Source organism: Megascapheus bottae, chromosome 8 (assembly GCF_031878675.1).
Source record: "Megascapheus bottae isolate mThoBot1 chromosome 8, mThoBot2.hap1, whole genome shotgun sequence".
Taxonomy (NCBI): Eukaryota; Metazoa; Chordata; class Mammalia; order Rodentia; family Geomyidae; genus Megascapheus; species Megascapheus bottae.
Genome location: NC_143516.1, coordinates 25,640,426 through 25,661,701, shown reverse-complemented (window position 1 = coordinate 25,661,701; position 21,276 = coordinate 25,640,426). Strand labels below are relative to the sequence as shown.

The window sequence follows — 21,276 nt, the reverse complement described above, 5'->3', positions numbered from 1 at the left end:
TGTGTAGTTTATGGCATGTTTTTGATCAATTTTTGGGTTTTTCCTTTTGACATTATAAGTCATAATAAGCAGCAAGTTTAGAGATGATAATGTCAATCACTGGAATTGACATTTACACTAATTTTACACTGTTTAGAAGAACTGTCTTAAATTGTAGAAAAACCTATTATATTGTATGTCATAATAAAAACAATAAATATATGTTAAGTAAATTATTAGCAATAGAAAATCAACATCAATTTTATGATTTCATACTATAATGATTATATAGGTATAAATATATATATATGTAGTTTGTAATTATATACTTTATTCATCTTTAAAAATTAAAAGGAAACTGGACGCTGCTGGCTCATGACTACAATCTTAACTACTCAGGAGGCTGAGCTCTGAAAATCTCAGTTCAAAGCCAGCCCGGGCATAAAACCAATTAACCAGAAAACTGGAAGTGGCTCAAGTGGTAGATCATTAGCATTGATCTAAAGAGCTCAGGGATAATGCCTAGGCCCAGAGTTCAAGTGTTATGACAACACGCCACCACACCCCAAAAAAAGCAAAATAGCTCTGTTGTCCAATTTTTTTAATATGTTTACAATTTTTAATTCTATGATTAAGCATGACTTAGAACTAGTTCCAAATTAATATACAGAAGTGAAAGCACAAAGGTTAGCTTAGGGTTGTGTAAAATGGAATGCACATATTTATGTGCTAGCTTAATGTGTTTTTCACAAGCAAAAGAAAACATGAATCAATGTGTCATAAAAAATAGGAATTAGTATTACCTTAAAACATTAAAAAAAATCAAAGGAAAGTAGGAATGTGGCCTAGCTATAATAGAGTGTTTGCGTAGCATGCACAAAACCTGGGTTCAATTCCTTGGTACCACATACACAGAAAGGGATGGAATTGGTGCTGTGGTTCAAGTAGTAGAGTACTAGCCTTGAGGAAAAAAAAGCTAAAGGACAGTGCCCAAGCCCTAAGCTCAAACCCCAGGACTGACAACAACAACAACAACAACAACAACAAAAATCAAAGGATACGACAAAGTCTAGACAAGCAATGAATATGTCTTATGTCTTAGCCCTAGTTTTATATAATTCACTCAGAAAATACCATCTCTCTCCAATTTTATTTCCAAGCCAATGGCATGCTCACGATCAGCTAAGAGACTGAGACAGTCTGTCATATGACCAGGGAAGCAAAGTCTGTCCCCTCAGTGTGATTATGTCAAATAATTCCTTAAGAATCTGAGATGCAGCCAATTAATTTTTGCTAGCAAATAAATTACTGTTTTTATAATTAAGATAAGAAAATGCTACATAGCCCCCCAAAATATTCCAGGTAATGAGTACAGGGCATGCACCTCACCTTGAGGCATTTCAGGTGGCAGGTAGTGGGGCTCTTGAGCACTAACATGCACCCATTCAAAATCATCATACAGATCCTGGTGGTAATCACAGGCTCCCGGACCATCATCAAAAGTGCAGCCACCTAGATAAAGGAGACCATCGTTATGCACTCACTAAACAAATCTTGTAAAAAGGTTAGGAAAACACTAGGGAAAGCACATTATAGTAAAACATGTAATGTGTCACTCATATTCAACAATCCTGTTACCATTATTCTCTTCGAGTTTTCACCTCAAAAGAAATACCTATTAGCATTTTATATTTGAATAATCAACAAATTTAAGCTTCAGAAAGAAGGCTGAGGCAAAGATTTTGAATTTTTATTTATTTCACATGTACAGTGAAGTTTCTCTGAGATACACATTACCACTAAATAATTTTTAATAGTTTCCTGAAGACAAGGAAAAAGTGGAAATTGTTGTTTCTTGCCATGAAAATTCAAAAAGTAGTAAAGTTACTATTGAAGTGTTATCACATCCTTAGCTTTAAAACAACTCTATGAAATGTATTTGCAGTAACGAAACTTAAACCTTTATCATGAGGGCCCATAGTGTTTGGGGATTGAGATATACACTTCCATACTTTGTTCAGATTACTTTCATAGACAATTATGATTTGCAGGTAGAACTAACCACAAAATCAACTGATTAGCCTACAATCACTCTCCCCAATTCCACTTTATCTAATAACCTACTTCTTATTATCTGGGTAATTGTATTGTAATTGCATTGTGAAAGTAGATTGATTACTTTTGTTTCTTAGCCAACCTATACAGGCACACCCCCAACAACATACTTAGTTTATTCGAATATTGAAAGTAAGAATTGGTGTATATGTCTGATCTGGAAAGAAAATGGATTACAACTAATGAAAATCCAGCAGCAGCTTTAATGAGAAAAACCAATAACCTGTCGACTTTCAAGTAGCTTATTTGTTTAGTTTCCATGGGGATCTGTGAGAAGAAGCAGAGTGATTTCTAGAACCAGAAACAATAGGCTAATAGGTGGTAAAAATTCATCTCACTCTCCCCATCAAAAGTTTGGCAATCTAAATATTCATGAAAGTCACATCCCTCACTAATGATAGAGAAGAGCTATGTCAATAGCTAAGCACATATCAGAATAGACAAGGTAACACCATAGCCCTAAAAACTTTCAAAAGTAAAATATATTGTGAGCATCCTCGAATTCCTCAGAAGACTATATTATTCCTTTAAAATAACCCAATCTCTAGCCATTTGAAAACTTAACATTTTCACATTTTCTTTCGAGTATTCCCCAAGCACCTCTCTTTAAACATTATGCCATCAAAAATGATGCACATTTTAATTTAAAATTAATAAACACAAGTGAGGTTGCTAAAAAATGCATTTCACATTGCAAGAGGATAGTTTTCCTCAAAAATGTAATTTGATATCACAATCCTAAAATGATTTATTGCTTTGCAACACATGCCTTCAGGGCACCCATTACCCTTTCTACTGGTACAAGTGCCCTCTGTACATACATTTAAACTGCCAGTTGAATCTGCACTGACTCATTTGGAAGACAAATGGCCTTAATTGCTGCCCTTCATAGCCACTGCTAATATTAGATGCCAGAATTCTGATTAACAATATGAACTAGGAGTAACAGTACAAAATCAGTGGGTTATTGTATATCATTCTTAATAGAGGAATGCCATTGAGTCTTAAAAATCATGATTGAATGAGAGCACATATTTTCAAAGATGATTTTTATGTATATGATTTATAATTAAGTTCTAATCCAAGGGGTCTCATGTATCTACTTAGCATATAAAAAGCATATATTATAAATCTTTGGTAAAATATTTTTATTACAATTGTGTATATGTCTGTGTGTGTGTATGTGTGTGTGTGTGTGTGTGTGTGTGTGTGTGTGTGCATGTGCCATTGCTGAAGCTCCTGGGCACTGTTCCTGAGCTCTTTTACTCAAGGATGATGCTTTATCACTTCATACACAACTCTATTTTTGGATTTTTAGGTAGATAATTAGAGATATGAGTCTCAAGGACTTTTCCTGGTTGGCTTTGAACCACAATTCTCAGACCTCAGCCTCCAGAATAGCAAGGATTACAGGCATGAACCACCAGTGACAAACTTAAAGCTTACTACAATTATTTTATTTTATTTGCCAATCCTGGGGCTTGAACTCAGGGCCTAAGCACTATATCTGGGCTTTCTCAAGATTATAGCTCTACCACTTGAGCCACAACACCACTTGCTGCTTTTTCTATGTATATGATACTGAGGAATCGAACACAAGACTTTGTACATGTTAGGCAAGCACTCTACCACTAGGCCAAACTCCTGGCCCCTTACTATAATTATTTTATAACAGTTCTTGTATTTTAAGGAAAATGACTAATATTAGTATAGAAAATTATTAGAAATATGAAATAATCAACTGAGGCAAATGAATTAAACAAATATGGTGTTACAAGGGATAACAATATGAAGAATACAGAAGATCTGAATACCTAGATTGGTTTAGTGAAGTTCATACTGAGTCACACTTAATGAAAAGACTCAAAGATGTCACCAGAAAAAGAGGCAAGAAGGAAATGTGGTTGCAATCACAGATAAAGCAGAAGAGTTTATACATATATATATGTGATAAATGTGATACATATGATATATATGATAAAGTATATAGAGATAAAAGAGAAGGCACATATATAGAGATAAAGTAGAAGAAAAATCATATATATAAAACATACACAAAACACACATGTATAAAACATTTATATATAAATATATATTTATATACATAAAGCATGAAATACTGGGGAACTTCAAGTAACTTTTGATTAGTAAGCATGAAAAGTATGGAAAGAATGAGCTTGAAACACAAATAAGACACATTTTACAGGCTGTGAAAGAGTTCGTATTTTTCCCTACCATTGTACTCAAACCATTAAAAGATTTGTTCCTAAGAGTATGACATGCTTCAAGCCACATTAAAAAATAATGAGAACAACTCCAGCAGCCACAGAGAATAAAAAGTTGGAAGGACGTAAAAGGACATAGCAAATTTTGGGTAGCCTTACAACAGAAAAAGAGTGTGTGTGTGTGTGTGTGTGTGTGTGTGTGTGTGTGTGTGTGTGTGTATGTCCCATCATAGTCTCTCCTTCAAGATTACTTAAGATTCATCACACAGCACTAACTACCAAATCTTTTGGGTTATACTGTCCTTCATGCACATGTTCTGAGTTGTAATATTTAAAAGAAAAAATACCAAGCCTCAAATTCATAAATAAAGACAAGGCTGGTGAATTTTAAGTCTCACTCAGATAGATGGCAGTACAGCAGGTGGCAATACAAATTTGATATGAGACAAAGGGAGCAAAATAAAAGAGGAAACATCTTCCATTTTCAGTGGTTGGAAGACTGCAAATCATACCAGAGAAAAGAGTGACCATAGTTCTTGACCCTTAGAAGAGAATTACTTCTAGAGTGTATTTCATAGATTGCTAATTCTTCCCTGCCAATCAATCAGCTACCAGAGGGTTCTCTGGCTGCCAGATTCTGATCCTACTATGACAAGCAACTTCATGACCTTCGCATCCTGTTCACTTGAATATAAAACCAGGCTCATCTGGACTTGTCCTCCCTATAAAGTTCAATGGAAGGAGTAAGTAACACTGGCATATAAAACAATAGACTTTTCCAGCCACAAAACTATTTCTCAAATATCTAACATTCCTTAAATACTCATTCACATAAGTGTTAACTCCATAAAAAAAATATGGGCACCAGGAAATTTTCTATAAAATGCATGAAAACTGAATATATTAAAACTCAAATCCTTTCTGACACCAAACTTTTTGATAAACTCCAAGACTAGATTAACTTAAATAAGGTTAAATAGGAGAAGGATAGAGTCCTTAAAGTCTTGACAATTTTTTGTATGACAATCTTTTAATTAAAAGATAATGCAGAAAAATCTTTCATATTTTCCCACATAAAACGCTTGCATATTTATAATTTTCTGACTGAATATCATAATCGCAAGAAAGAAAATCATTCCTCAGAACTCCTACAGCTTAAAAAGTGCAAGCATTATTTGGCTGAAAATATAGGAGACTTTATTTTATTAAACCATGTGAAATATATTAGCCTTAAAAAGAAAATTGTTCTTGATCATTTTCAAAAGTAGAGAAAATTAACTTTTTCAAATTGTGAATCAAGCTACAGTACACAAATTTGTGCATAAAGAAGTAATCAACTTTAGAATGATCTTTATTCCATCAGGGACATAGAAAAAGATTAAAACACGGTGCCTTAAGAATTATATAACACTGGGCTAAACTAACTTTTGAATAGGTCATCATTAATTAAGCTAATCAGAAACCATAAACTAAATTTACCTGTATAATATCCAAAATTCATCAAAGAAGCCAATTTACTTCCAAAAAATTAAAGACTAAATGAGACTTATTGCTAAATATCTTAAATGTAGTTCTGAACAAATGTAATCTGAACAAATGTAGTTTATTCCCAGAAATATACCTTATTCGAAAAAATACAGACATTGATGATTTTACATAAAATATGTATGGACCTGGAAATATTCTGCATGCCTTAATAAATACTTCCCCCTATTAACTTCTGGGAATGTTACAGAACAAGAATGAGAGATATGATCAATATTTAGGAATTGTGTATCCATTTTAGGATAAAGCAACATTTTCTCAGTGTATGTGCCAAAATTAAAATACCCCCCCAAAATCAAACTACAAAAATTTAATGTCTTAAGGAACCTATAGATTATTCCCTGTTTGTGATGTGGTGCTGCAATTCCATACCAAGTAAGAAGAAAACTAAGAATTTTTTATGAATAAGAGCTTTTTAAAAGATAATCCATTCAAGGATACAAATAAAAGTAGTACATATATACAATGGCATTCTACATGACCACCAGACAAGATAAAATAATGGCATTCGCAGGGAATTGGATGAAACTAGAGCAAATCATGTTGAGTGAGATTAGTCAAAACCAAAGGAACAACAGGTGCATGGTCTCCTTGATATGTGGATATTACATCCAAACAGTACAGGAGTGATGATTCAGGTACTCCAATTCATTGACATATGAATTTGGAGATATAAATATAACTACATAGATGTAAAAATCTATGACGGGATATATACTCCATAGACATAATGTTATATGGATGGATATGTATCTATAACATAAAACTCTCCACTTAATTTTAATTTTGTTCCAAAATTTATGTGCCAGTGATTGCATATAGAGATCTCATTCTTGAATACTTACTTGTTAAACTTGACATGCAAATACGATGCAAAAAAATCAATGTTAAAAAAATTTTTAAAGAAAGATAAACTGCTCGAGCCTATATTTATTAAGTGCAAAAGCAATTTTTTGTTTGTTTTTGCCGGTCCTGGGACTTTTGAACTCAGGGCCTGTGCATTGTCCTTGGTCTTTCTCAAGGCTAGCAATCTACCAGTTGAGCTACAGTACCACTTCTGGCTTTTTCTGAGTATGTGGTACCCAGTAATCAAAGTCAGGGCTTTGTGCATGCTAGGCAAGCACTCTACCACTAGACCATGCCCCAACTCCAAAAATATTTCATTAAAAATAAATATTTTTAATGAAATCTTTTTGGACGTAGCGGGCATGGTCTAGCTGGATAGAGTGCTTGCACTAGCACTGCACAAAAGCCCTGACTTTGATTACTGGGCTACCACATTACTCTAGAAAAGCCAGAAGTGGTGCTGTAGCTCAAGGGGTAGGATGGTGTCCTTGGCTGAAGAGCCCAAGGACAGCTCCCAGGCACAGAGTTCAAGTCTCAGGAAAAAACAAACAAAATAATTAATTATAAAATGGAAGTGAAACTGTGGCTCAAGTAATAAAGCACTAACTTTGAGAGAAAAAAAACCCTCTATACAATTCTGAGTTCAAGTTCCAGAATTGACACCAAAAAAGAAAAAAGGAAGAAAGATATATAGAGAAAAAGATAAGTCAGACCTAGAAGAATCTGCTTCCCAGTGCTTACAGTTGATTACTAAGTGAAAATATTTCTTGAGTCTAGCTACTTCATAAGGAAAAAGGAACTTAGACACATTTATGGAAATCCAGGCCCATCATTTATTATAGTTAGAAATATATCTTAATGATGACAAAAGAACTCATTTCAAACATACCCATTAATTATGCAATTGTTCACTCTTGGTGTTCCAACTCCAACCAAGAATATATGTTTAATATATATAATCCAAGACTATTTATCTGATAAGGCTTCTATTCAAATGCCCATGACTCAAGGCAAATGCTATACTTCGACTGTATAATCATTCTTTAATAATACTGAATTAAGCAGAATGGAATAAAACATCCAATTTCATATTCTTCTATCTTTGCATAGAAATGATATTAAAGTCTTCTGTACTTCAATTACTGAAGACTTATGAAATTGTCACTAGGCATCAGTGGCTCATGCCTATAATCCTACCTGAGATCTGAGGCTGAGATCTGAGGATAAGGTGTGAAGCCAGCCTAGACAAACAAACATGAGAGATTTCTAATAATAATTAACCAATAAAAGAATGGAAGTAAGAGGGCCAGAAGTTTGGCCTAGTGGTAGGGTGCTTGCCTAGCACGCACAAAGACTCAGGTTCAATTCCTTGGTACGACATACATAGAAAAAAAGCTGGAAGTGGTGCTGAGGCTCAAGTGGTAGAGCTCTAGCCTTCAGAAAGTCCAAGGACAGTGCTTAGGCCCTGAGCCAAGCCTAGGACTGGCAAAAGAAAAAAAAAAATAGAAGTAAGAAATGTGGCTCAACCAAGTGTGTTGTTGACTATACTTTACTTAGGCTTCTGGCATTTTGTAAATTATGGACAGGATAAAATTTGCTAAGGAATCCATTTCTGTGTGTGAACATCCAACACAGATGTAGCTTTGAAATGTCATACTCAGCTATATATCCCAGTTGCTACTACAATAATTTCACAATTACTACTGTATACAAAAAATTCTTTAGGCAACACTAAAAAAAACTATGCCTCAAGTGGTACCAGGCATAGGCAAAAATAAACAAATTACAATAAAAAAATACCAAGCAAGAGTGTACATTCTTAAATTGAAGCTCTGATACTAGCCAAAACAAAAACAAGAAAAATAAAAATATTCATATGATGTTCATTCTGGTAGCACAAAAGAGATATGTACATAGATGCCACATGGATTCATGTATAACTACATACATGGTTTTTGGTATTTCACTGCTTTGATCTTCAATTTCCTCCTCAGGAAGGGGGAGTGATAGGTAAAGTGCAATGATGGACTAGTCACAATATACGACACAAAGTTCATTCTCAACAGACTTTTAAAAATGCACTCTGACTATTTTCAGCTTATTCCATGTGCTATTATATATAGTTCTGACCCAATGTACCTATTGCCACGTTTCTGTAAAAGATGGTTTCCACCTATTTTGCATAGAAAGACTACAGGTTGTTTATTTAAAGACAGTTACTACAATACAGACACTAATTTTCTCTAAGCAGTCATCGGAAAAGTTTTCAAACAGGAAATACATTCCTTCAGATCCAGAATGTCTGCACAAAGTCAGTTGGTAAACAGTTTCAGGCTTTGTCAGTCTTACCATTTCTATTGCAACTATAATGGTTCATTATAATTGTAGCTCTCCACCAGCCCCAGGAAATAGCTAAAAAATGAGCATGTCTCCATTCCAATAGAACATTGAATAAAACAAGTTACAGGCTAGATATGGCCCAGAGTCAACTGTTTACCAACCTTTGGGTTAAGTATTCTTTAAAACATTGCTATAAACTGGTTAGAACCTTACAAAAGAGTCTATGGTTCTATATTACCTCCATATAACTCAATTTTCTTCCTCATATATCAATCAACATGAGTGGCAGCAGACAGCAGCCAGGAAACTGAATCAGAAATGTTGTCTGAATGATAGTTCTGTTTGTATCTAATTCTGTTGTCTGCTTGGACAGGAATATTAAGTTAAAATCTATGAGATTATAAGACAGAGATACTTTCAAGGTTCTCTAGTCCAAAGGCTTCAACCCTATAAGAGTACAAAAGGAAATACAGTATATACAGTGACCCTACACATAACATGAAAACACATGCATGCCTCCTGGTCCTACTACAGTCACCAAAGAAGTATTATTTCCATGTGTGAAATAAAGAGGAATAATGTGAATAAGAAAGATAGAGAATAGGGGAAATGTAAGCCAAGTTTCTTCTTTAAATGAATGTAATCACATGCCCATGGTAGGAAGGGATCCAGAAAAGATGGTATCAACTATTCAAATTTCTTTTCCAAACTCTCAGATTCAGGAACATATGGAGGTTGGACAGTACATACATAACTTCATCCAACCTTAATAGGTAGGTATTAATGGGTGAGTTAATGTGCAGTAGCTTTAGAAATGATTTCACAGATAAAATGAGTTTCTTGCAATTTTTCCAATTTATTAATGCATGCACCCAGAGCTATAAATTTTCCTCTGAGTACTGCCTTTGCTGTGTACCAAAGGAGTTGGTATTTTCTGTGCTCCTGTATGATAAATTTCATAAACTATTGAATCTCTGTTCTGATCTCCCCCATGACCCATTGGTGATTCAATAATGTGTTGTTAAATTTCCATGAGTTACAAGGTTTTTGTTGGTGGAGACTGGTGTTCAGTTCCAATTTGATGCCCTGCGGTCTGAGAGAATGCAGGGAATAATCTCAGTGTTTCTGAATCTGCACAGGTTTGTTTATGCCCTAAAATGTGGTCTATTTTGGGCCATAAAAGAAATTTGAATCAAAACAACTCTAAGATTCCACCTCACTCCAGTTAGAATGTCCAGGATCAAGAAATCTAATAACAACAGATACTGGAGGGGATATGGCCAGGAGGGATCACTACTACATTGTTGGTGGGAATGCAAACTCATTCAACCACTATGGAAAGCAGTATGGCAGTTCCTCAAAAGACTAAACATAGAGTTCCCCTATGACCCAGCAATTCCACTACTTGACGTTTATCCAAACATCCATAAACAAGGACATACTAAATCCAGTAGCACAATGATATTCATTACAGCACTTTTTGCCATGGCAAAGATATGGAACCAACCCAGAGGCCCCTCAGATAAGTGAATCAACAAGATGTGGTATTTATACACAATGGAATTCTATGCTGCTGTCAGAAAGAAGGACATCGCCCCATTTGTAAGGAAAAAAATCACATTAAGTGAAGTAAGCCATACTCAAAGGAACATTGGCTCAATTGTTTACCTCATTTGTCATAATCAGTAGAAACCTAGGGCTCCATAGCAGAGATTTATAATAGAGCAAAAAGGCCATTAGTATGATGCTAAATGAGAGGACCTCAAGGATGTAGAAACAAAAGCCATATAATGAGTGATTGCTGTCCTTAATGAACTATGTTATCTCTCATCTCTTTTGCTGTCCCTTGGTTATCTCATATTGTTACAGTGTTTTACCTTGTTATCTGATATATTGTATATATGTTTATTTGGTTATTTGAAATAAGATGTGGAAAACAAGATGGGGGCTAAGGGAGCGAAATGGGGATCAAGACATGAGAAAGGGTATCAATGATTGTGAAGTAATGCACCTTCTATCTGGTGAATATAATGTAACCCTTCTATTAATTATAATAAAAATATATGAAAAAATAAATGACTTTCTTAAAATGTAAGAGCAACATATTAACAAAAATTATCTCATTGTAAAAAATAAATAAAATTGTTCATGATCCCAAAGTAAGAAAATATCAAAGGAAAAACCAAAACTTAAACACTGTAAGTTCTTCAACCTGTATCATTACATGAAATGGTGATAAAAATTAAGGAAAGTGGGCTGGGAGTTTGGCTTAGGGGTAAGAGTGCTTGCCTAGCATGCACAAAGACCCAGGTTCGATTCCTTGGTACCACATACATAGAAAAAAGCTGGAAGTGGTGCTGAGGCTCAAGTGGTAGAGCACTAGCCTTGAGAAAGTCCAAGGACAGTGTTCAGGCCCTGAGCTCAAGCCGAGGTCTGGCAAAAATAAAAATAAAAAAAAATAATAATAATAAGGAAAGTAACCAGGTTTCAGTGGCTCAAACCTGTAATCCTGCCTCCTAAGGAGGCTGAGATATGAGTATAGACACTTCAAAACCAGCACAGAGAAAAAAGTTCATGAGATACCTACCTCCAATTATCCACCAGAAAACCAGAAGTGGAGCTGCGGCTTAAAGAAGCAGAGTCCTAGCCTTGAGCAAAAAGCCCTCAAAGACAGTGCCCAGGCCTTAGTTCAAGACCCACAACCAATGAAAAATAATAAATAATAAAAAAAATAAAATAATAATGGAGGACTGGCAGGCAACATTGGCTCATGCCTATAATCCTAGCTACTGAGGAGGCTGAGATCTGCGTATCATAGTTCAAAGCCAGCCCAGGCCAGAAGGTCCATGAGACTCTTATCTCCAATGAGCTACAAAACAGCCAAAAATACAGCTGTGGCTTTAGTAATAGATCACTAGCCTTGAGCAGAAAGGCTCAAGGATACTGGCAGGCCTTGAGTTTAAGCCTCAGGACAAGCACAAATTCCAAGACTAGGCCAGGGAGATTATATACCATTCAGTACAACTTCTACTGATGGGTACAAGAAATTACTGGAATGGGCTAAGATTTTGTATGATAATTAAACTACCTATGAATCTAGCTTGGCAAATTTCACTTTTTACTTACCTTGCCCGAAACCTATGTATACAAACGACTGAACTGTCTTTGACTTAATGAAATCATTTCACAAAACTATAAGCAATTTTGCTCTGATCATTTTCCATCCTATTTTCACATTAACTGTAAAAAAACAGATGTTTTTTTCTTTTACTACTTTTTATCCTCTTAATAATTCCAGTAAAATCTCATCTTTTTCGCTTAGCATTAGATACACAATCTAGAGAAGACCACTGAACAATGTAATTGAGAATAAATGTAGTGAAAAATAGAATTCTCAACTGAAGCCATATTTATATTTTGGTAAAATTGGAAATCATCCAAGCTCATATTGAAGCCTTTCATTGTTTGATTTCCATGGAGGAATTACTGGTGAGCTCACCTCGCCCACATTAGACACTTTCTGGCTTATTTCAGAAATTGCTCCTGACTCAGCTCAAGCATGATAGATGGGAGATCATTTGTCATTGATTAAGGAAGTTCTAAGGAAGAGTAAAACCATGAAAAACAGACTTTCTGACTTACCCTTCTAGAGGAGGGGCAAAGTCCAGCTTTAAATGTAATGTCTGATATCATATTGGCAAAAAGCATCTTAAATAAGCTCAACTACATTTCAAGATCAACAACTCAGAGAAGACTTTGGAATACACTTGAAGGAAACACATATCTAACGAGAGGTATACTATTCAATGCATCATAAAAAGGGGGTAAAAAATTGGTCCAGCTAGTGGTTCAAGCTTGGAGTTAATCCTACCTATTTGGAAAGCAGAGACCCATAGTCAAGACAAGACCACACAAAAAGGATATTTATGAGATTCCAACTCAACCAAAGGTGGAGCATGGTAGCATGTACCTAACATGCCAGCTAAGGAAACACAAAGACTGGGCACAGTGTCTAGTTCCTCTTATCCCCAGCAACATGGATGAACACAGGTCAGGGGATAATGACCCAAGCCTGTAGGTCATGAGGAAAGATCATAAGCAAGACAAAAAGAGGCATGGTTCAAGTGGTAGAACATCTGTCTACCAAGTAAAAGGCCAAAATACCATTCCACAGACAGACAATTGGATGACAAATATCCTTCCATATTTTGCATTAAAATAAGACTTTTTCATCCAGGAGTTTGGCCTAATGGTAGAGTACTTGCCTAACATGCACAAAGACCCAGGTTTGATCCCTCAGTACCATATACACAGAAAAAGCTGGAAACGGTTCTGTGCCTCAAGTTGTGTCCTTGAGAAAGCCCAAGGACAGTGCTCAGGACCTGAGTTCAAACCACAGGACTGGCAAAAAATAAAATAAAAATTTTCTATGAATATGTTATCTAGAATTAACTTATATAAAAACACAGGCCCATGTATGATTTTTTAAAGACTTCCTAAAAATTACTAAAAATAGAACTTAAAAAATTATAATTCAGGGCTGAGATTGTAGCCTAGTAGTAGAGTGCTTGTCTAGCATGCATGAAGCCCTGGGTTTGAAAAGGAAGGTTTTTTGAGCAACAAAAAGCACTAAACACAGGTTTTTAAATGGCATTATTAAGTCCATGGTCATTCTAACCTAATGAAGACAGTTCAAGTGAGAGAAGACTGAATGAGGTTCTGTCTTGGTCTTCAATAAGACTCAGGTCTTTGGGGGGGGTGCTGAAATTTTTTTTCTATACCACCAAAGAAATAATTTGGCTTCGCTTTCCTACCTCCATCATCTAATGAATCAGGAACGCAAATAGTCAAGAATGCAATATGTGTGTGTGGTGTGTGTGTGTGTGTGTGTGTGTGTGTATAACTACAAAATTAAGAAAAGAAAGGGAATGAGAGGGTTGGAAGAGAAGGATGAGACTGTTGAAGGGTGACATTAATCGAGATGCTTCATATTCATAAACTGCTTCGCTAAATGTAATCTCTTTGTATAATTACTTAGAGATAATTAAACTTTATTTTTAAAAAATGTTCAAAATAACACACCAAAAATATTTATGTTCCTAGCAAAGGGTGGGCTCAAAACTGAACCAGAGACTGTAAACATAATCACATTTCTTCATAAAATACTGGAACTGTGATTGTGACTATATAGATACTCCTATTTATAACATTGTATAAAATAACATTTTACTAGTAATCTGATATTAGCAAAATAAAATTTATTTTACTCAAGGCACTGAACCATCATTTACACAATGCACTCAATTAGTGAAATCACATATTAAACACCTCAGGAGAATTGACAAACACCTTCCAACAATTATCTTTTAATCCAAGAAAGGGGACTCTAGGTTGCAGGGGAGAAAGAGCGGGGGCTAAGTAATTCTGGAAGATCCAAGAGGGTGGAAAATGAGCATAGAAACCCCCTGAAATGGAGGTCTAGACAAACTGTAATAGAATCTTAGTGCCACATGGTCTAAATGAGAAAGCCCCAATTCAGAAATAAGTTACATGACACTCATGATACCATGAAGTCTATAAAATAGTAGTACTTGAAGAGATGCCTACAAATTCATAATAGATAGGTAATTTTGATGTATTCAGCTTTTTATCAGACAAGGACTGCCAAATCTACACAGAAATGTATAAGATGGTAAGCTATTCCAAGCTGTGATCAGATCCACAAGGAAATGTTCCCAAAAGAACATTACCTATTGATAGAAACCTGTAATATGCTCCCACACCCTCTTAGGTATTCCAAAAGGATTGAGTAAGGTGTATTTCCTTTGATGTTATGAGAATATACTAAGACAAACAAAAAGACTACTTATTTTGCTTTAGAAATGCTGAATAAAACACAGTTTTTTCAAGATTTATTTTTTTTAATGTCCGTAGTCCTGGAGTTTGAACTGAGAATCTAGGCTGGGTGAGGTCCCTGAGTATCTCTTGTTCAAGGGTAGCAGCACTGAACTACTAGAGCCACAGCTCCATGTTGAGTTTTTTCTGTGATTAATTGGAGATAAGGGTGTCATGGACTTTCCAGCTCCAAATGGCTTTGAACTGGAATCCTCAAATCTTAGCCTACTGAGCTTCTAGGATTGCAGGAGTGAGCCAACAGTGCCTGTCAGGGAATATAATTTCTAACAAAATGTCCGAAGTCGATAAATATAGAGTCTTGGCACTACCTGGTGAAGATCACAAGAGAAATCCAGTCCTAAACTGAAATCCTGTGAAAAAAACCCCAAGTTCTCACTAAACTAAGCATTAAATCTGACTGAGCTGCACTGGTTACTACTCCAATGAGCCCAAGAGTAAAACTTTATAGTACTATAAAGTACTGATCGGGAAGTCACAAGAGAAGAGCAATCAGACTCAGTAATTGAAGCAAGAAAGCAGACTTCATGATTCATCACCAACCTGACCAAAGTTGAGCTTCAATGGCAAAACTTCCTTCTTCACAGCCTTGAGCTTATAACCACAGTCACAAACCACAGCCTCCAAAGACAATGAACAGAAGAAAAGTAAAACTCTACAATGATGCTAAGTATTAGGCATATGGTATTTTCTAAATTTCCAAATTTCAGTGGTACCTAGGAAAAAAGGCATATCAAAATGAATCAACATTATATGGTTTAAATATTAAAACAGAATTAAATCCTGTCATTTTGTTTGGCAACATGAATAAAACTGGTGGACATTAACTTAAGTAAAATAAATCAGGAATAAGAAAAACAATTTTAAAACAGGAACAGGAAAACCAATACTGCATGTTCTCTCTCAACTATAAAAGGCAATATTGATTTCACAGAAATCAAAAACAGAATACAGTTAGGAATAAAAGAGGGGAGAGGAAATAAGGAAATAAGAGGCAGCAAAATATAGTTAGATAGGAATAGTAGCAGTGTTCTAAGACACAGTACAACTGTCATTCATAGCAATTTATTATGCATTTTGTTTTAAGCATTAGGGGAGGGATTTGAAGGTGTACAACATTTAAAAATAAAGATTTTAAAAGATAGTAATGCTAATTGCCTTGATACATTATTATCCAGTATATATGAGGAAAGAAAGTTTATGCAGTATGTCTATAAACTATGCAAATTTTAACAATTTCCTCCTTTGTATGGAGAAAACCCACTGACTTTTATTTTGGATACTTATAGAAATTTGTTATTTTTGTTGTTATTATTATCTTCAATGTAGTCACCTCAATTTGTTGAAAATGAAATTATTTTACTATGCATGAAGAATACATAGAAAACATAATATTTTCACATACAGAAAGGAGGTGAAGTTTTTAAGTTTTCACTCTAAAATTGACAGCAATTGTCCATTAATCTTATGATCAAATCTATTTCCCAGATATTGACAGCTTCAATCAGATATCAGTAGCATCAAATTACAATACATATCATTTCAAATGCATATTATAATTAAAATTTTTAGATGCATTAAAATTCACAAATATGTTGGATAGGCTTTATGGCTCTCAAAAGGAATTAATGACAACATCTGGTCAGAATACAAATGAAGTATAAAGCCAACAGTTATTTTGTAAATACCTAAATTTAACACAGTTCACTACACAGAATGGGTTAAATAAACAATAGGATTTATTTCTTTTAAAAGATCTCATATCTTCCTACTAAGCCTGAGATCCTGAGGGTTAATATATGTACTTCAATTCCTTTCTAACCTTTTACATATTATATTGGGTATTCAGTTATTGATGACATTTTGGGAAGTAACCATGTCTCTAAAAATTGTGAGTTGCCAATCATGTTGCTAATGATCTAAACCCAATAGTTTTGCAGTTGAATCCACTGTGATGTCTCAGTGTGAATTTATGTCTCAGTATGGAGAAAAAATTAATAACAACAAAAAAATAACAATTGCTGAAGCTGAACTGAAAAGAACCAGCCTCCTCCTATTAGCTGGGGCACTCAATGACTAAAAGATTACCATCCACTTACATGTATCTTCTGATCTCCTTCCCATAGAATGGGTTTTGAGTTAGGGGATGCAGCGGAAGGCTATAAGAGGCCTGGGAAGGCAGCAGCAAAAAATAAAATAAAATAAAATAAAATAACCCCAGGCCAGGCAAGGTGGCTCATGCCTGTAACCCTTGCCACTCAGGAGGCTGAGATCTGAGGATCAAGGTTCAAAGCCAGCTCAGGCAATACAAAGCCACAGAGCCGAAAGATTCTTATCTCCAATTAATCACTAGAAAACAGAATGTGGGGCTGTGGCTCAAGGGTAGGGTGGTAGCCTTGAGCTGAAGAGCTCAGGGACAGCACCAAGGGCAGAGTTCAAGCCCCATGACTCCCTCCCCCACACACACAAAAAAAAATTAACCCCAGCCAAAGATGACAGAGTAGCTACTACATACTGAACCCTACTGTAAGAATTTAGCATGGATAAATTTAATACTCCAACATTAAGAGATGTGTTATCATTTTTCCCTATATTATTAATGAAGAAAATACAGTAAAGGAAACTTCATTTTTTTCATCATATTGCTAATAAGAGTCCAAGCCAGCATCCAAATCAAGCAAAGCCAGCATTTCCCAACTTTTTTTGAACGGTTGGAAATGAGCACTTCAAAAAGAAAAGTGGAAGAACGACCCAACCAATATCTCAGGTATTACAAGTTCAAACATGCAGATTAAATAAGTAGACTCTTAAAGGCCAAATAACTCTGTTCTTTCTAGATATGAAGGGAAGATTTCTAGAGAAAGAAGAAAGTACAGCTAGGCATGGGTTCCTATAATCTTAGCAACTCAGGAGACTGAGCTGTAAGGATTACTACTCGAAACCAGCCAGAGCAGGCAAGTCACTAACACTCTTAATTGCCAATTAACCAACAAAACCACAGAAGTAGAGCTGTGGCTCCAGTGGTAAAGTACTAGCCTTGAGAAAACAACAATAACAACAACAACAACAACAAACAACCTCAGAGACAGTGTCTAGGCTCTGAATTCAAGCCTCACAATTGTCACAAAGCAAGAAGCAGAAACAACAATCATTTTCCTTAGCCCAAGAGCCTCACAGACTTCTGAAGCCAGCAGATTTAAATAAGTTGTGGCACTAGTTCTATTGTTTCTCCCAATAGTTCTCTTGAGAGAGAAGGAGGGTGCATGGACTCTTTTAGCAGCTGTGACTCAGCTGTGCATTCTACATGCCTGCACTAGGAATTTGGACAAGCCTGTGAAGATGCTATTTACATGCAAGAAATTATTGGGAGATCAAGATACATGCTTCATTCAGTTAACATCTCTTTTGTGGAATAAATGTTTTTAACCTAGTTTATTTAAAAATCTACAACCTATATATTTCCTCAGTAGTAAAGGGCATTTAATTTACTAAAACTCACTATTTTCAGGATAGAACAGTACTTAAACCACCTACGTATTTCTAAAGTAGGACACAGCAGTGATATCTAAGTGTCTTTTGACAGAGTTCAATGCAATCCTTCAAAAGAATCATAATATCAAAGATACCTACCAACTCCTCTCTGCAGAGTGCTGCTTGAAGCAAGAGTACAAGAGAATGGGCATTTGTCCTTGTCTTCCGCAAAATCAATCCTCATTCTCTAGTAAAATTTAAGAAATCTTCTATTCTAACTGCTCATTTTCTTAAAGTCAAAGGACTTAGTTATATGGGAAACTGCAAAGGATTCTCAAGATTCACTGAGGACAAGTCTCCACCCAATTTCGGAATGTCCTCTAGAGTCTCAGGACAGATGGCTTCTGTGCATCTGCTTAGATATTTTTCATGTTCTTCAACATAAGAAAGATATGCCACCTGTGAAGTCAATGGTATTTCTCCAAGATATCTTTGAAAACACTTGGCTATTCACGTTGAATGGCATGGTGTCTCTGAGAAATTAGATCTTCTCCAAAGCTATACCCTAGTACAACCAGTAGACTTCACACAACCAGTAGACCTAAGAAATGGACATGTAGGCACTTGTAGGCACAAGTTAGGCATTAACCTAGACTACAATCCAAATTAGAGAAGTAAATCTAACTTAGAGAAGTAAAAGGGCCACACAAGTGAAGCTTACTGTGATGGCTTACTCTAAAAGATGACCTTTCTAAAGAAAGCTTCATTCCCACCAACTTTTCTTTACTCAAACGAAGGTCCTTTATACTTTTCTCTTTCCATCCTACTGATGTCACTTTGATCATGCTGACATTTTTAGACTAATAAAAGTTAAGAAGTCACCAAAAGAAATCAGATTACAGTACTAATAGGCATCATGACATCTCATAAGTTATAACTAAGAAAAACTTGAAAATTGATTTATTCAGCTTTTAAGAAGGTCTATACAAAATAACAAATTCTATGTGACCCAACTCATATTTAACTGCACAAACCCATGTGGATCAAGTAAATGTGTAATGTTAAACATAAATGTTCACAGAAAATGGATGCTTTCCCCAACTTTTAATAAAAGTAATGAGATGTCAACAATTTTAACATGACTGAGTTCCTTATTTCCAGGCAAAAAAGGTGCTGTACTCTAAGGTTAATTGACTTCCTAGACTAAAAGAATTATAAAAGACCACAGCCCAGGACTCCTGTGTCTAGTAGAGAAAATTTTTCCCCCACCCCTTTTATAACCCTCAATAATGTAGATTAGCTATTATTCAACTGGCCTCACTGAGCCAATTTATTTATTTATTTTTACTAGAATGCATAAATAGAACTTTCTTACTATGGGAAAAAAATTTAAAAGATACTGTCATTCATCTAATTTTTTTTAAATGAATGAAACAGGGGAGTAGTTGAATTGCTTTATCAGTACTTATTTTTTTAAACCTCATCTTCTACAGGAGATTGGTTCTTTTTATTGATCTCTTTCATTTATCTAAAGTTAACAAAGCCATTCTTATCTTTACCTAATAAATGTGGTACATATTTTTAAAAATAAGAAACCAAGCAGTAACTTTTTTAAAAAGAAATTGTTTTAAGAAGAAAACAATGACTTTTTAAAAAGAAATTAAACCACGTGCTGGGCGTGGTGGCTCACGCCTGTAATCCTAGCTACTCAGGAGGAGTTCTGAGGATCAAGGTTCAAAGACAGCCTGGGCACAAAAGGACCTGAGACTCTTATCTCCAATTAACCTCTAGAAAAGAGAAGTGGTGCTTGGCTTAAAGTAGGGTGGTAGCCTTCAGCTGAAGAGCTCAGGGACAGTACCCCAGGCCTAGTTAAAGCTCCCAAGTTCAAGACCCATGACCTACCAAAAAAAAAGAAAGAAAGAAAGAAAGAAAGAAAGAAAGAAAGAAAGAAAGAAAGAGAGAAATTAAACCACTTGGCTTTATTAAATCAGCCAGTGTAGTTAGTACTTTAATTTAATGCTTTTGAACATTTCATTTAATTTTTTATCATTTAATGTAATATTTCCACATACTAATTTCCATATTTTAAATTTTTATGAGATAATATCTCATTCATTATTTTCAAATAAGATCATTGAAAATATTCTCATTTTACAGACTGGAACATTGAGATGCATCATTATTCATTGACCTAGCCAAGATACTAACATCCTTAATTAGAGAATTGAAAGTATTATGTATCTGACAACAAAACAATAACAATCCATTTAAAACAAGAGCCATCAGCGTCCTAATTACAGGTAATAAAATTAAGAAAGAGAAGAAACTACTCACATGTACCTCACCTCGTTACCAAGGTAACAGTAATGTTTTGTTTGTGTCTATGCAGTGACATTTCTCTAATTTATTCATACTTATTTCTTAATTCAATATGCTAGAAAACAGTCTCTGGGTGCCAGCTTTCACTCTTTCCCCCCATAACCCTTGGTTATCTTCAATGGCAAGAAAAGTAAACATAACAGCATTTTACTCAAAATGTTTTTCTTCTATTAAGAATCTAGAGGAGGCATCATGTTAAAAAAAAAAAAGTTAACTAAGTTAACGTGTTTCATCCAGTCCAAGGCCACGAGACAGTTTCCTCTATTAAAGTAAGCTTTCACTTTTAATAAAGTTAACTATTATGATAAAAAACACAAAAAGACAATATTCCTATTTCATTAATGGAAAAAGTGTAATATGAGATGTACAGTAAAGACTAAGACAGGGCCGGGAGTTTGGCCTAGTGGTTAAAGTGCTTGCCTAGCATGCATGAAGACCCGGGTTCGATTCCTCAGTACCACAT

The 21,276-nt window shown here is 35.2% G+C and overlaps 1 protein-coding gene and 1 long non-coding RNA gene across 10 annotated transcripts in view; one reads left to right on the top strand and one right to left on the bottom strand.

The window, feature by feature from the left end:
* LOC150059682 (uncharacterized) overlaps positions 1 to 21,276 on the top strand; it is a 722,023-nt gene that overhangs the window by 527,385 nt on the left and 173,362 nt on the right. The gene's annotated exons all lie outside the window — the stretch shown is intronic.
* Positions 1 to 21,276, bottom strand: part of Ptprk (protein tyrosine phosphatase receptor type K) — a 496,079-nt gene that overhangs the window by 378,597 nt on the left and 96,206 nt on the right. For all 9 annotated transcript variants that reach the window (XM_090338157.1, XM_090338149.1, XM_090338150.1 and 6 more), the window contains exon 2: positions 1,369 to 1,491. In XM_090338157.1, coding sequence (XP_090194283.1) covers positions 1,369 to 1,491 — 123 coding nt within the window. The remainder of the gene's footprint in view (positions 1 to 1,368; positions 1,492 to 21,276) is intronic.